We start from the raw sequence: 14,426 nt of genomic DNA on the forward strand, positions 1-14,426 counted from the left end.
GCTCGGGGTTTGTGGGCGATGGAAGGAACCGACAGTTAAAGAGCAAAACAGGCCCCGATGGCCGCTCAGGGTTTCGAGCATGTCCTATGCACCCAGGCCGGGCACACACCCAGACTGCGGGTTTGATTCCCCGTTTGGGGCGCATGCAGGAGACAACCAATCGATGTTTTTCTTTCTTTCTTCTCTCTCTAGAATCACTGAAGCACCTCCTCAGGGGAGGGGGAAAACAGTAAGACAGACACCCAGTATTTGGGCCCGTGGAGAAGGATGAAGAGCAGGAGTAAAACACTTTTATTAGATTTGGTTTTAACACAACAAACTAAGAGTAGGGGAAGTCCCCCAGGGTTAATGAAAACGCATGCCCAAGGCCGGCGAAGAGTGAGACATAAACGTGAAAACTAGATATGTCTGCAATTCACGCGGGGCCGCGCGGCTTCCTTCGGTGTAGCCCCGATAATCTAACACAATTCCTTTCATTTTGCTCAATAGCATCCTCTTCACATTTGTGATCTCTGCCCCCGCGGCCCGGGCGGGTTACAGAATCGGGATGTAGCTGTTGATCTTAGTGCGATGCCTTTGCGAGATGCACTCGGCGATCCACACGATGTTCCTCATTTCTTGCTCCCTCAGCTTCGTGTACGCATAAAACACGCCGCAGTGGAACTGCCTGTTGAACGCCAGCACGTTCATCTTCACCTGAGCAAGGGCACAGAGCACCGTCAGCCCAGCGAGGGCACAGAGTACCATCAGCCCAGTGAGGGCGGGAGCACCGTCAGCCCAGCGAGGGCACAGAGCACCGTCAGCCCAGTGAGGGCGGGAGCACCGTCAGCCCAGCGAGGGCAGGAGCACTGTCAGCCCAGCAAGGGCGGGAGCATCGTCAGCCCAGGGAGGGCACAGAGCACCATCAGCTCAGCGAGGGCGGGAGCACCGTCAGCCCAGCGAGGGCACAGAGTACCATCAGCCCAGCGAGGGCACAGAGCACGCCCTGTCAGCCCAGCGAGGGCACAGAGCACCGTCAGCCCAGCGAGGGCGGGAGCATCGTCAGCCCACGCCCCATCAGCTCGCCCGGAGCACAGGTGTTACCCAGCAGGAAGCAGCAGAGTGGCTGTGCTGGAGCAGTACATGTGTTAAAAACACCAGGAATTTAGAGCAAGTTTGTAGGCCCACAGGGCAATCTGCCAATCTCAGCAGCACTCTGAGCAGACTCCTAGGACCTGTGTGTGTGCACATATGTGTGTGTGTGTCTGTGTCTATGTGTGTGTCCATGTGTATGTCTCTGTGTGTGTCTGTGTCTTTGTGTGTGTGTCTGTGTCTACGTGTGTGTCTATTTGTATGTGTGTATGTGTGCATGCCTGTGTGTGTCTGCATGTGTGTGCCTGTTTTTGTATGTGTGTGTTTCTGTGTATCTGTGTCTTTGTGTGTGTGTCTGTGTTTGTGTGTGTGTGTGTGTCCCTGTGTGAGTTTTTGAATGTGTGTGTGTGTGTGTGTGTGTGTGTGTGTGTGATTTTGGAACCACATTTACTTGGCATCTGGCTTGTGGGCTTGTCGCATTCAGAGAAAGCATTTTTCTTTGGCCACAGCCTTAAGAGCTTGGGAAGGTTCAGCTGCCTAACTCCCGCCAGGGCAGCATCCCAGCCCCTGGCGTCCAGACTCAGCTCTGATGAGCTTTTCTAGAATGCTCTGCAGCAACCTGACTTACAGGGCGATTGTTTGTGTTTTTCTCTGTAGAAGAGAAATAAAATAAAATTTTCAAAAAAACATTTGAACTGGGGCAGTCGGAAATGGGACCGTTCCGTATTCTGTCCCCGTGGAGGGAAGGAGAGCGGGCCGAGCTGGAGGCGGTTTTGACGCCCCTTGGGCCCCGAGAGCGCTCAGAGCAGGGCCGACAGGAGTCGGTCTGCCCGCTGTGGCCTGTGCAGCCCACAGGTTCTCAGCGTCCATCCCAGGGCTCTCTGTGGCTTCCTGTCAATTGCAGTGGAAGGGCCCGTGGCTTGGAGAAATGAATGGACCGCGCTGGAAAAGTGTGTTAGACTAGGGGTCATTGCTGGTAAAAAATATAACACAAAACGAAACAAGTCCTTCTGTTGAGCAGCTCAGTACCCATGGACCTTTCTGCCTTTTTAGGGAACCGTGACTCGGACCCTCCGTGGAATTCCGCAGGAATAATTCCCACGTGTTACAGCTGTGCCCGAGCTGCGTCCCAACCCTGGACAAACCCGGGAGGGAGGGGGGGCGCGCTGGGCTGGCGGCACCCACCGGGCTGGCCCGTGACGACAGGCAGGCTGTGATGGCGAGAACGCTGGGCCGTTCCCCTCGCTCCAGTTCGGGCCGCCTCCCTCCCAGCCCGCTCTGCACCTCCGTCCCACGGGGCCCTTGCACAGGGGCCGCCCTCCGAGACCACGGCTGTGAGGCGGAGCCTCACTCACAGCCCACGTGAGAGGATGTTAACCCCAGTGCGGGGAAGGAGCGGGCACGGCCATCCATGCACAGGCGGGTCCTACCTCGTGCTCGTAGAACACGTCCTCCAGCGACTTCCCCCCACTGCCGTCACCCACAGCCTCAAACAAGGGCTTGTAAACCTTAGAGACAGAGGAGAGACTATTTTGTAACAAGTTCTCATTTCTCATAAATGTATATGGCTCCTAGCAAACAGAAACGGCATCTATTTACAAGCCTATCCCCAGAGGACATGCTCTTGTAACTCTCGGGCCTCCTGAGGAAATATAAATCTCCCCAGAGACAGCGGGTGGGATGGTAGCGCAGCCCATGGCGAGCGCGGCCCCACCAGGCCGGGGGCCTGGAGCTCGTTTCCAGGCTCAGCTCTCACTCTGGGGCGCAGGGAATGTGCCTCGTGGGCCTGCAAGTGCGGGGGTGGGAGCCCAGGCTCGGAGAGTCCGCACACAGCCCCCGAGGCACAGCAGGTGTTGCAGAGGTTTGGGCACAGCCTCCGCCTTCCGTGGTCCCCAGAGGCGTCCAGGGAGCCCCGGGAAAGATGGGCAGGTCCTTCAGTCCGGAAGCCGCGCCTGCAGGGCTGAGTTAGAGGAGCGAGGAGCGGCTGGGAGGAGCAGGACCTGAGCTGCAGGCGGCAGGTGGGGCCTCTCCATCCTGCCCCCCAGAGCCGGGGCGCACAGCCAGGGGCCCCTCGCCTGCTTACCCCGGCCGTTTCGAAGGGCCTCTGGGTGGGCTCTTCCACCTGCTCTGACGTGAGCTCACGTTCCCTGGACGCCGTTCCCAGGGAATCGCTGCGTCAGCCCCTGAGGACCGTGCCATCCAATGGTCACAGAGACGTCCCTGTGCACCTCACAGCCCCCCGGGAGGGAGGCACAGCAGGGAGGGTGCGGCGTCCAGGGCCCACGAGAGCGTGGGGCACCGGGTCATGTACGTACCCCATAGTGGTCCGCGACCCTCTTCATCTGTTCGAAGTCCTCCGCTTGGGCCAGCAGGCGCAGGCCCTCGGGGTAGAGCCGGCCACAGGTCGGGTAGAGGGCCTCCCGGGCGTCTTTGGTCAGTTCGGTGCCGAAGGAGTTGAGGGTGATGATGAAAGCTCGCCTGTCGGCCTCAAACTGAATTTGCAAGAGAGAAAGCGGTGAGACCCGGCCTCTGCTCAAGGCTAGAGACAGAGCCCTAGGGAGGCAAGCATTACCCAGCCATTTGTTTCCCGTTCGGCTCTGCATCTAGTTGTCGCTCAGTCCAGGGTTATGAACGAGAACCGGGCAGCTGCCTGCCGAGCAGCCAGGCCCTGGCTCTAAACCCCACGCAGCTCCCAGGCACTGGCGTGTGACCGGCCAGCAGCCGGCAGCTCTCCTCCTGGACGCGGGCGTGAGGTCTGCGCTGCGCGGTGGGTGCCCCGGGACGGAGCACAGGTGCCCGGGGAAGGCCTAGCGGGTGCTTGGAAGAGAAAGTGCACGCCATGCCCTCCAAGCCCCCCTGACTGTGGGTCAGGCCTCTTCACATGAGGAGAGTCTGTGCTACCCAGGGTTTGGGTGGGGAGATTAGTTTGCTTTGCTTGTTTGTTTGTTTTTTTGTTAATCCTCATCAGAGGATATTTTCCCATTGATTTTTAGGGAGAGTGGAAAAGACAGAGAGAAACATCGATGTGAGAGAAACACATCGATTGGCTGCCTCCTTCACGAGCCCCAACGAGGGCCCAGGCCGGGGAGGAGCCTGCAACCAAGGTATGTGCCCTTGACTGGAACTGAGCCCAGGACCCTTTGGTCTGCAGGCTGATGCTCTATACACTGAGCCAAACCGGCCAGGTGGGTGTTGTTGTTTTTAGGTTAAATAGCAGTAAATCTGACTCTAAGCTAAGAATGATATGACTCGGAGCAGGTGGTCTTGCTCTCTGGCTGTTTCCTCATTTGTGGGGCGATGGGTCGCATGTGCCCACTGGTCTTCTCTGCTGAGTGAAGCTCCGGGCAGACGGCCGCGGGCCTCCAGGGCACCCGCACCTTGTCCTTCTCTCCGTTGGTCCCCATGTCCTCCTCCGACCCCCACCCGAGCCCAGATTGGCTGCTCCCGGTGCCGGTGCTGGGAACCCTTCTTGGTACCCGAGCCCCTGCCCGGCACGTGACCTGTCATTTTAAAATCTGCCTGGGTTTCTCTCCCCTCGAGACCAGACCCTCTGGGGCCATGCCTGTCCTGTTCACGTTCATTCTGAACGTCCAGCGCCCGACCCGTGGCAGAAGGGCCTGCGATTCTGCCCCGTCAGCCATCCTGGGGCAGCCTCCGCTCACAGCCCCTCTCAAACCCAGAGGCCACAGCGAGGAGCCAGGGCGAGGAGCCGGGCAGCCAGTCCTCCCATCCTCCCGGCCGGCCAGAGGCCGGGCCGCCTGATCTGGAGCCGAAGGCAGCTGCCTCGGGCCCCTGGACAGCACCGGCCCGTCGTACTCTAGGCCTCGCAGGGTGAGGGAGGAAGGGCCAGAGGGCGGTCCACGGCAAAGGAACCTCCACATGGCGCCCGGCGGAGTGGGTTGATGGGCAGGTCCTCAGTGTGCCTCCTCAGGGTCGGGGGTCTGGGGGAGGGCGGTCAGGGCTGCGCCAGGAGAGGGCCACGCCCCAGACAGCCTACTGAGCAGCCACGTCTGCGTTCTCCCCTTGGGAACATGTCTCCACAGCCTGCACCGCACGGGCTCCACTCAGAACTCGACCTGTTGAGATCCTCCCTGCGTTTGAGGGGCCACAGACCCCCTTTTCACAGAAAGCCCTGCTAGTTCCCCTCCCGGTGATGATTTCATTGGACCCCAGTAGCTGGTGACTCCCCTTGTTCTGCCTGGCTCCCTCCCTCCTGCGGGGGTGAGAAGATGCAATGGGAACTGTAAGAGGCTGACCGTCCACATCCGACACCCTGGCTGGAGGGCGCACGGGCAGCGCCTGTGGGTGCAGGTACGTCAGAATCCGGTCCTTTCCCTCACGCCTCCTTACAAACACCCGTTCATTCTGAAACCACAGCCTTTTGCTGTTGCAGAAGGTGACTGTACTCTGGGACTTCTTCCAAGTCACTGTCAGCTGCATCGGTAGAGCTGGGCTGTCAGGCCACCCGTTCTCCCCCATTCACATCTGGAGGAAGCAGGGGTGGGCCGGGGGCCATGGAGGACAGCGCAGGGGGCAGGGGTGGGGGACAGCTCAGGGGGCAGCGGTGGGGGATATCGCAGGGAGCAGGGGTGGGGACAGTGGCAGGGGGCAGGGGTGGGGGACAGCTCAGGGGGCAGGGGTGGGGGACAGTGCAGGGAGCAGGGGTGGGGGATATCACAGGGAGCAGGGGTGGGGACAGCGCAGGGAGGTGGGGGACAGCAGCAGGGAGCAGGGGTGGGGACAGTGGCAGGGAGCAGGGCTGGGGACAGCGCAGGGAGGTGGGGGACAGCAGCAGGGAGCAGGAGTGGGGGACAGCGCAGGGAGCAGGGGTGGGGACAGTGCAGGGAGGTGGGGGACAGCGGCAGGGAGCAGCGGTGAAGGACAGAGCAGGGAGCTGGGGTGGCCCAGGGCCGTGGAGGACAGTGACGAGAACTGGAAGCAGGCCGGGCTTGTCAGCTGTGTACTGACCAGGAGACCAGACCGCATGTTCTGGGCTCTTTGTCCTGTGGCATTAGCCACACAGACAGCAGGGGTGCCCTGGACACAAGCTAACTTTCTATATGAAGTCACAGTCTTGAAATTCAGTCAAATGTTCGCATGCAAGCCCAGGTAACACCCTCCACCTGTGAGTCTGTCCTGTCACACGAGAGAGCACGAGACCACATGCGTGAGAACTTCATAAACTACACAGATAAAGGGGAGGTTACGTGATCTAATGCTGCTATAAACCTGACAAATCTGGTCACATCAAGAAACATTATAATCAGCCCGGCTGGTGTGGCTCAGTGGATGAGTGTCGACCTAGGAACCAGAAGGTCACGGTTTGATTCTGGGTCAGGGCACCTGCCTGGGTTGGGGCTCGAGCCCCAGTGTGGGGCATGCAGGAGGCAGCCGATCAATGATTCTCTCTCATCATTGATGTTTCTATCTCTCTCTCTCCCTCTCCCTTCCTCTCCGAAATCAATAAAAATATATTTCAAAAAACATTAGAATCGCATGCCACATGTAACTGATGTTTCTACATAAATGTATGAAGACGGTTAAATGGATTATTGTTTTTATCGCAGCTTGAGAGAAACCTAACCTAGCGTGGTAGGTTAAGGGACAGGAAGTGGCTGTGAGAACCTGGGACTCAGCAGCCGGTCCCACCGGCCCAGTGAGCCTGCGTTCAGGCCTACGCGGTCCTTGCCCAGAGACCATTCTCGTGGGGTTCTGGGGCCCTGCAGCCCACACGGTGTGATCCTGCTTATAGCTCAGCCTTCCTGTGGGGAAGGATTGTGCACTTAACGCAGAGGCGGATGAACATGTAGGAACTGGAGCTGGGGGCCAGGATGCCCGAGTTCCCATCCTGGCCCCCACTAACTGTGACATCAGGCCTCTGTGCCTCAATTACCCGCCTTGAAAAATAGACGCTAAACTACTCATCCCTGTGCTATGTTGAAGTCCAAGGGAATCCATGTATGTGACGTTTAGGACAGTGTCTGGCACGTACTGAGTGTTGGCTGGTCCCAGTGCTGCTGTATACCTTTTGTTTCAACGTGACTCCGATTCCACTTTTGTTGGTGTAAAGCAGGTGTCCTCAAACTTTTTAAACAGGGGGCCAGTTCACTGTCCCTCAGACCGTTGGAGGGCCGGACTATAGTTTAAAAAACAACTATGAACAAATTCCCATGCACATTGCACATATCTTATTTTGAAGTAAAAAAACAAAACGGGAACAAATACAATATTTGTATTTGCATGTGGCCCGCGGGCCGTAGTTTGAGGACCCCTGGTGTAAAGCGTAAGAACCATTTCTAAGCCATGGGAATTAGGAATGCGGACACTGTGTTTGAGCCCTGGATAATGTGGCTGCTTCGAGCGCGGCTCGTGATTAAATTCATGAGAAGAAGGGACAGCGCTCCATCGGGTCACCAGGCTGCCGATGTGTGTGATGTGACCAGAAGTCCGGAGAGACGCGCACTTCCTGACGTTGTGTGCACCTTAAGAAGTTCCTTACTCATCGAGCCCCACCCTCTGGGTGGAACAGACGAGGAAAAAGACCCGTTGGAGTGGCCAGTGACACGCCTCTCAGGCTGCTCACTTTCCGTTCCCACAGGCCGGCAGTGTCTCTAGCTGTGACGCTGGGAGGGTGAGCTGCTTTAGGGGACCTAATGCCGCCAGGTGCCGTCAGGACCGTGCGCTACACCACGTGCAGGGGAAGGTATTCAGGTGCCGCACCCCCGCCCTTTTGCCTGAAGGGTAGTTCTCCTCAGGTTTCTCTTGAATTCAGAAGTCATCGATCCATACGCAAGGATCTGCCCGCCAATGAAGTCAGAGCAAGAGATGAAAATTGTTTTCACAGGGCTTTTCTGAACCCGGAATAGACCAGTATAACTTAGAATTAAATTCTATCCTGCCCTGGCTGGTGCGCAGTTGGATGGAGCGTTGTCTTGTTACGCCAAGGTTGTGGGTTCCATCCACACTCAGGCTCATGCAAGAGTCAACCAATGAACACATAGATAAGTGGGACAATTAATCGATGTTACTCTCCTCTCTCTCTCTCTCTCTCCAATCAATAAAAATTAAGTTACATATTTATTTTAAGTTATATATTTATTTAAATTATACATTAATTTTTAAGTCCAAGTGTCTGAGGAAGCCAGCCAGAGGCTGCATTGAATGCCAACTGTGCCCAGATGCCCGAGGCCCTCAATGCCTGGCTTTCGGAGCAGTGATGTTTGAAACAAAAGGCCTCGGGCACAGATGAGGTTCCCCTTTGACGACAAAGGGAGTTAAGACGTATAATAGCTCCTGTCAGAGAAGCAGAAGCCAACGCTGAGCCCTCCCCAGTCCCCCCCTCCCCCCACCTCCCCCCTCCCCCGCGCTGGGTGCACGCGCGGCCTTTAGGGGAGGACTTCTACAGCGACCATGTCCCCTCACTGGGGGGAAGCTGGGGGTCCTTCTGATTCCTATAGCGTGTAATTGCCATAGCTTACTAATTTCTCACTAATTATGACCTTCCTTCATATTATACAGCAAGCACGATCACATTGTTATGTGTTATACTTTTCTAAATCTAAAACAACTCTTCAATGTAGGAAACTTGGAAAATCACTCTTTTTTTTGAATCCTCACCCAAGGATATGTTTTTACTGATTTGAGAGAGAGAGAGAGAGAGAGAGAGAGATCTGTTGCCTTCCTTATATGTCCAACCAAGGAGAGAACCCTTGATCTAGGTATGTGCCCTGACCTGGAATCGAACCCGCAACCAACGTAGCCACCCAGCCAGGGCCAGAAAATACCACTGTTAACGGAAGACATCAAATGACATACAGAGAGCAAAACGCATTGCTCGCTTCACTTTAGATAAAGGGGCTTCTGCGATACAGCAGCATCAGTCCGATGACAGCAATGAAACACGTGGAAGCACACGTTTGGCATGAACACGTCACGGACGCTTTCTCACCTCGAGAATGGGGCACATGACTTCTGCTGTGACGTCACCATGATCCTTACAGAAGTTATAGAACGCCTCCAGGTAAGACTGGATAAGAAGAGACCATAAAGCAACAGGGTGACCATCTGCTCCTTGTGGACGTGTCTAGATCTGCTTTTCATGGCGTATTCAGCGCTTTCATGGAGTTGAACCACTTCTCCCAGGGGAGACAGTAGATGGGGGAAGTGTTCACACTAACGCCCGTGGCACAGGCTGGAGAAGAACACAGCTGTGCTTATCTTGCCTCGAAACCACTTACCATCGCTTTTCTGCGTGGATCTCGGTGACCTCACTTGGCTGTTCTGGCTTCTCTACCACGAGTGCCAAGCCCTTTCACAGCTCAGTAAAGACTCCCACTCTGGTCCTGTGCTGACCTTTCTGCTCTCAGGAGGCGCATGGGGGGCTCTGAGCACGGGGTGGAAGGCAGGCCTGGCTACAGTCACCGCCGCCTGGGCCCGAGCCCACACTGCACTCACTAGGGAACTGCTTCGCCACGTCGCCTCACCCCACGCCCCCTGGTCTGGTCGCCTCACCCCACGCCCCCTGGTCTGGTCGCCTCACCCCACGCCCCCTGGTCTGGTCGCCTCACCCCACGCCTCCTGGTCTGGTCGCCTCACCCCACGCCCCCTGGTCTGGTAGCCTCACCCCACGCCCCCTGGTCTGGTCGCCTCACCCCACGCCTCCTGGTCTGGTGGCCTCACCCCACGCCTCCTGGTCTGGTGGCCTCACCCCACGCCCCCTGGTCTGGTCGCCTCACCCCATGCCCCCTGGTCTGGTCGCCTCACCCCACGCCCCCTGGTCCCGTTTAGCTGGGTAGATTGGATTAGCGCCTCTGCATTGCTTGGACAGGGCCTTCTGCTGGCTGTGTTAGGGAGCCTCTGGTAGCCCATATTCATAACCAGGACGATGCCTGCAATGCAGTGCTTCGGGGAGGGCGTGCTGCACAGAGGGTGGCGCCCACGTTCATTAAGCTGCTCTGGGAGAACGTCCGAAGGCGCTGTGGTCGTCCAAGTGCAAGGACAGAGCTTACTCAGCGCCTGTTACACAGCGAGGCCTGGACGGGGCAGCACTGTCCAGTCAGTCAGTGGCCAGATTATGCGAGTGGCACCTAGGACGCCCCGCCAGCTGGCCATCTCGGTACGCTGCCCACTGTCAGGGGATGACAATTGTGGGACAGGTTAGCCGGCATCCAGGACTCTCACAGAATGGAGGACAGAGGTGAGCTCTGCCTAACAAGGCGCCCTGTAAATGCCGGCTGCTTCCTGTCCACCTGCCCATCGCCACCTTGACGCTCCAGCCAGGCCTGGGGACACAGAGCATGGGCTGTGACCTCCTCTCAGCCACCTCCTGCCCGGGGAGCGGACACGCATGCTCCAACAGGCCTCACCTCGCCTCGCCTCGCCACATGGGGGGCGGGGGGTGAGGGAAGGGGGGGCATCGGGGCTGACAAGAGCCCTGGCTAGGACGGCGTGTGCAGTAAAAGCAGTTACCTTGTATAGCTTATTGCGCAGAACTTCAATGTTCAGCTCATCAAGTGTGTTCTCAGACATGCAGTTTTGGAAGAACGGCGCTGGAACAGAAGTCATCACAGGTGAGTCAGTGAAAAGCAGGACTGCAAGCGGAGAGTCTCCTGAACGTGCTGCCCTGCTCACGAGGAGGACACGGGGTTTCCACCGGCAGGACGGCCACGCGGCACCGCCGGGACCGCTCCTTAAGCACTCACGGCTGCGCGGGCGCAGCATGCGACTCACTGACCCAGCGGGTGCCCAGCATGGGCAGCGCCCACGTCCAGGCTCAAGTCTGCCGTCTCCCGCCACCCAGTGGTAACACTTACCTTCTGTGCCCTTACTTTGTGCCGAGCACGGAGTTGTACTTATTTATGTCTTATTTCACATTCAGAGCTCTGCAGTGGGGCGGAGGGGACCGAGCTGCCCACGTGCCTGGTGGGACAGGCTGAGCCGTGTCCGTGCCAGACCCCTCCCTCCTGGGACCTGCACCACAGCACCGGGCACTTGATGACACATGTATTTTTCTCTAAAACTTTTGTGCAAAATGGCGACTATTTTGCCAAATGATCAGTAGGGCATCGCTCCTGTGCAGACTTCCTCACAACAATGCCTGGGCAACGCCGGTGGCATCTCCACGCCGTCAGGGCTGACGGATTCCTGGGCGCCCGACACCTGCGCCCTCCGGAAGCCTGTGCGGACCGGCGACTACAGGGAAGGAAAGGCGCTGATTCTAAACTGCATCTCAGAAGGGAGGGCTCCACCAGCCACAAGGCCTGTGGTGCTTTCCTGGTCGGCACAGCTGGTGGCACTGGAGCTGAGCCGCTCACTCCCGGCTAGGTGACTGCAGGGGCGTCCTGTCTGGCTGAGGAAGGAGGGCTGGGCCGGTCGGCTCCTCAGGCCCCCCCACTCCCAGCACCCTCTCCACTGGTGCTGTGCTCACGGGGACACGGTGACGTGGGGGCACACTTCCCAATGGCAGTGACCGCACAGGCAGCGAGCAGCGCCCCCACGTTCATACCCAAGGGCGTCTCCACCAGGACCGCGTGGAAGAGGTCGGACGGCGTGTCGGCGATGTTGACGGCCTCCATCTCGGAGAAGCGGCCCAGCGGGTGGCACCGCCCCAGCAGGTCCCGCACGGACTTCTTCTGCAGCGCGCCGCTCACCAGCAGAATCACGTTGTCGATCATGTAGGCGCACCTGGAGGAAGGCACGGCCGTCAGGGGAACACGCACCCGGCCACACGCACCCACGGGAGACGCCGGGCGGTGCTTCCCGGGGAAGGTGCGTGACCCCGAGCTGCCCCGCGGAGGAGCCGGGCCCTGAGACAGGATGGGCGCACGGGCTCCGCACCAGCGGCCTCCTCATCTGGAGGGCCGTCTCCGCACCTGGGGGCATGGGACTCACACACACACACACACACACACACACACACGCGCGCGCGCGCGCGCGGGAAAGCCCCGGGCAGTGGCTTTGGCTAAGGAGGGTCCCAGTCCCAGAACAAGATGTTCCTGTAAACAGGACTGTGGAGGAAAAGGAGCAGAAAACGACCAGCCCGCAATCTCTGGTGTAAAAGATCTGCCCTGTTTATGCTCCTTGCTCAGCCTCAGATTTCTACATCTCTGTGTTTTACAGTTAGTTCTAGTCAATAGAATCCTTGCTAAACTCACCTGCTGCTCGTAGAAGATGAGGGCTATCGATCCGGGTGTGGCGTGAAGACCGGAACGCCCACAGACCATGAACCATTTACCTGTTGCAATGTTCGCTCAAAGTCTGACTTATGCCCATTTCATGACATTTGTCACCATCCTGTTGTGCATCTTGTAGCCCTAGAGTTACCCTTGCGTGGCCCTTGTTTTATAGGCTGTTCCCTTTGAGATTTGTGAACTCTAGGAGGCTTCGTGTTATCTTTTGGGGAATGTGTTCATTAAACTTGAAACGCTGCTGGTTAGCTAGTTGTCATCCATACTTGCTTTGACACATGAAAGGCCTGCCCCTGTGTCACATGGAGGCCTCAGGACGGGCTGGGTGACCCTTAGGGGGCACTGGACAGCAAGCAGCTGGCAAACGCCATGGCCACAGCAGACCATCCCTAAGGCACCATGACTCCCCCCCCGCCCCCCCGGCCCCGCCCCCTCTCAGGACTGAGCTACAGGGTTCCCTCCACCTGAGAGGCTGGGTCTGCAACACGCAACTGAGTTCTCGGCGACAATTCGGTGCCAGGACCAGGTCACACTTGTCCATGTGGGAGGTACATACAGGGACAGGGACGTACATGCAGAATCAGGAGCCATCTTTCATGGGAAGGACTGGGTGTGTGTGAAGTACATTTGGTCCACGTTAAGTAATTTCATTGCCAGTGAACTTCTTGTGTAAAACGTGCCCGTCTACCCGTAACAGGCCCAACGGGTCCTCGGGACCTGACAGGAGGGCCGAGCTCGCCTCGATGACATCGCAAACGTGTCTTTTTGCTCCAGTTCGTTCAATCCAACGCCAGCTCCACAGCTCGCCCAGGACAGGCTGCCTTTGGGTCAGATTTGCTAAATAGCCTGTTGAGAGCTCGAGTCTCCCCCACAGCCCTGGGTGGCATGCTCAGTCGGTTGGGTGTTGACTATGCACCATAAGGTTGCAGGTTCGATTCCCAGTCAGGGCCATGGCCAGGTTGTGGGCTCCATCCCTGGCAGGGAACGTGCAGGAGGCAGCAGATCAATGATTCTCGCTCACATTGATGTTTCTCCCTCTCACTTCCTCTCTATCTTTAACAATCAATTTTAAAAAGTGTTAAAAAATAAAAAAAGAATCTCCTCAGAAATATTCTGCTCCCTCCTGAAATTTGACATTTTCTGACTTCCCTGAACTTTCCCTTTTTAAATAGAGAAAAGTGAAAATTAAAACAATCATAGAAAGCCATTCATTTTGCTCTCACACTCATTTTTTTTCTTCTAGCAAAAGAAAACACTGAAAAATTCCTCAGAAGTAACAGCATATTTAGAACAAGAGTGCTGAGCATCATTCACCCCAAATTCCTGGGAGCACCCCAAAATCCTAGGAGCACCCCAAAATCCTAGGAGCACTCCCCCCAAATCCTAGGAGCATCCTCATAAATCATAGGAGCACTCCCCCCAAATCCTAGGAGCACTCCCCCAAATCCTAGGAGCACTCCCCCCAAATCCTAGAAGCACCCCCAAATCCTAGGAGCACTCCCCCAAATCTTAGGACCATCCCCCCAAACTCCTAGAAGTACTCCCCCCAAATCCTGGGAGCACCCCCCAATCCTGGGGGCTCTGAAAAAGCGAGGGAACCTTCCCCTTGCACCTCAGACTCCCTACAGTTCCGCTCTCAGCAGCGGGGCGTTCAGGTGAAAGGCGCCTCCAAGCTCAGCCCTTTCCTGCACCAGCCTCTGTCCTGCTTTCTCAGGAGACGCTCGCTCCCCTCCCCCTACTGTGAGTTGCTGAGACCCTCCCCGCCCCCCAGACCACACTCAAGTGCCACATTTCTCATTAAGCTTTCCAAGTGTCTCCCGCTAGAAGTGACTTTTTCTCTCTGCACTTTTCACTTCTATTTATCCCAGGGTGAAATGAATCTTCGATATATATTGGTATTAACAACGGCGAACAAGAGGACAAGTTAGCTCATCCACTCAGATATTCACTACATGTCCGAGGAGGTAAGCACTAATCCCACTGCTTTTGGGCAAGTCCCTTTACATGTTCATCTCAAATAGAGTCGTGTAGACAGGACGCCTACCATCTGTACTCGTTCTAATATCCGTGAAGACGGGTCTTTGTTCAGTACCTATCTGTGGCCTCCAAGGGGCCTGAACACGAATGCGATGATGCTTTTCAATCGGTTACACACCTTCTCTCTGTGGG

General features: G+C 56.9%; 1 protein-coding gene across 1 annotated transcript in view; it reads right to left on the reverse strand.

The window, feature by feature from the left end:
- Nucleotides 1-248: 248 nt before the first annotated feature.
- Nucleotides 249-14,426, reverse strand: part of ATP6V0D2 (ATPase H+ transporting V0 subunit d2) — a 31,476-nt gene continuing 17,298 nt past the window's right edge. The window contains exons 3-8 of the mRNA XM_070392212.1: nt 11,576-11,754; nt 10,540-10,619; nt 9,020-9,097; nt 3,387-3,563; nt 2,502-2,579; nt 249-696 (exon numbers count right to left, since the gene is read on the reverse strand). Coding sequence (XP_070248313.1) covers nt 535-696; nt 2,502-2,579; nt 3,387-3,563; nt 9,020-9,097; nt 10,540-10,619; nt 11,576-11,754 — 754 coding nt within the window. The 3' untranslated portion in view covers nt 249-534. The remainder of the gene's footprint in view (nt 697-2,501; nt 2,580-3,386; nt 3,564-9,019; nt 9,098-10,539; nt 10,620-11,575; nt 11,755-14,426) is intronic.

This window comes from Myotis yumanensis, unplaced genomic scaffold (assembly GCF_028538775.1).
Source record: "Myotis yumanensis isolate MYYU_CA2020_CCGP unplaced genomic scaffold, mMyoYum1.0.hap1 SCAF_15, whole genome shotgun sequence".
NCBI classification, from domain to species: Eukaryota; Metazoa; Chordata; class Mammalia; order Chiroptera; family Vespertilionidae; genus Myotis; species Myotis yumanensis.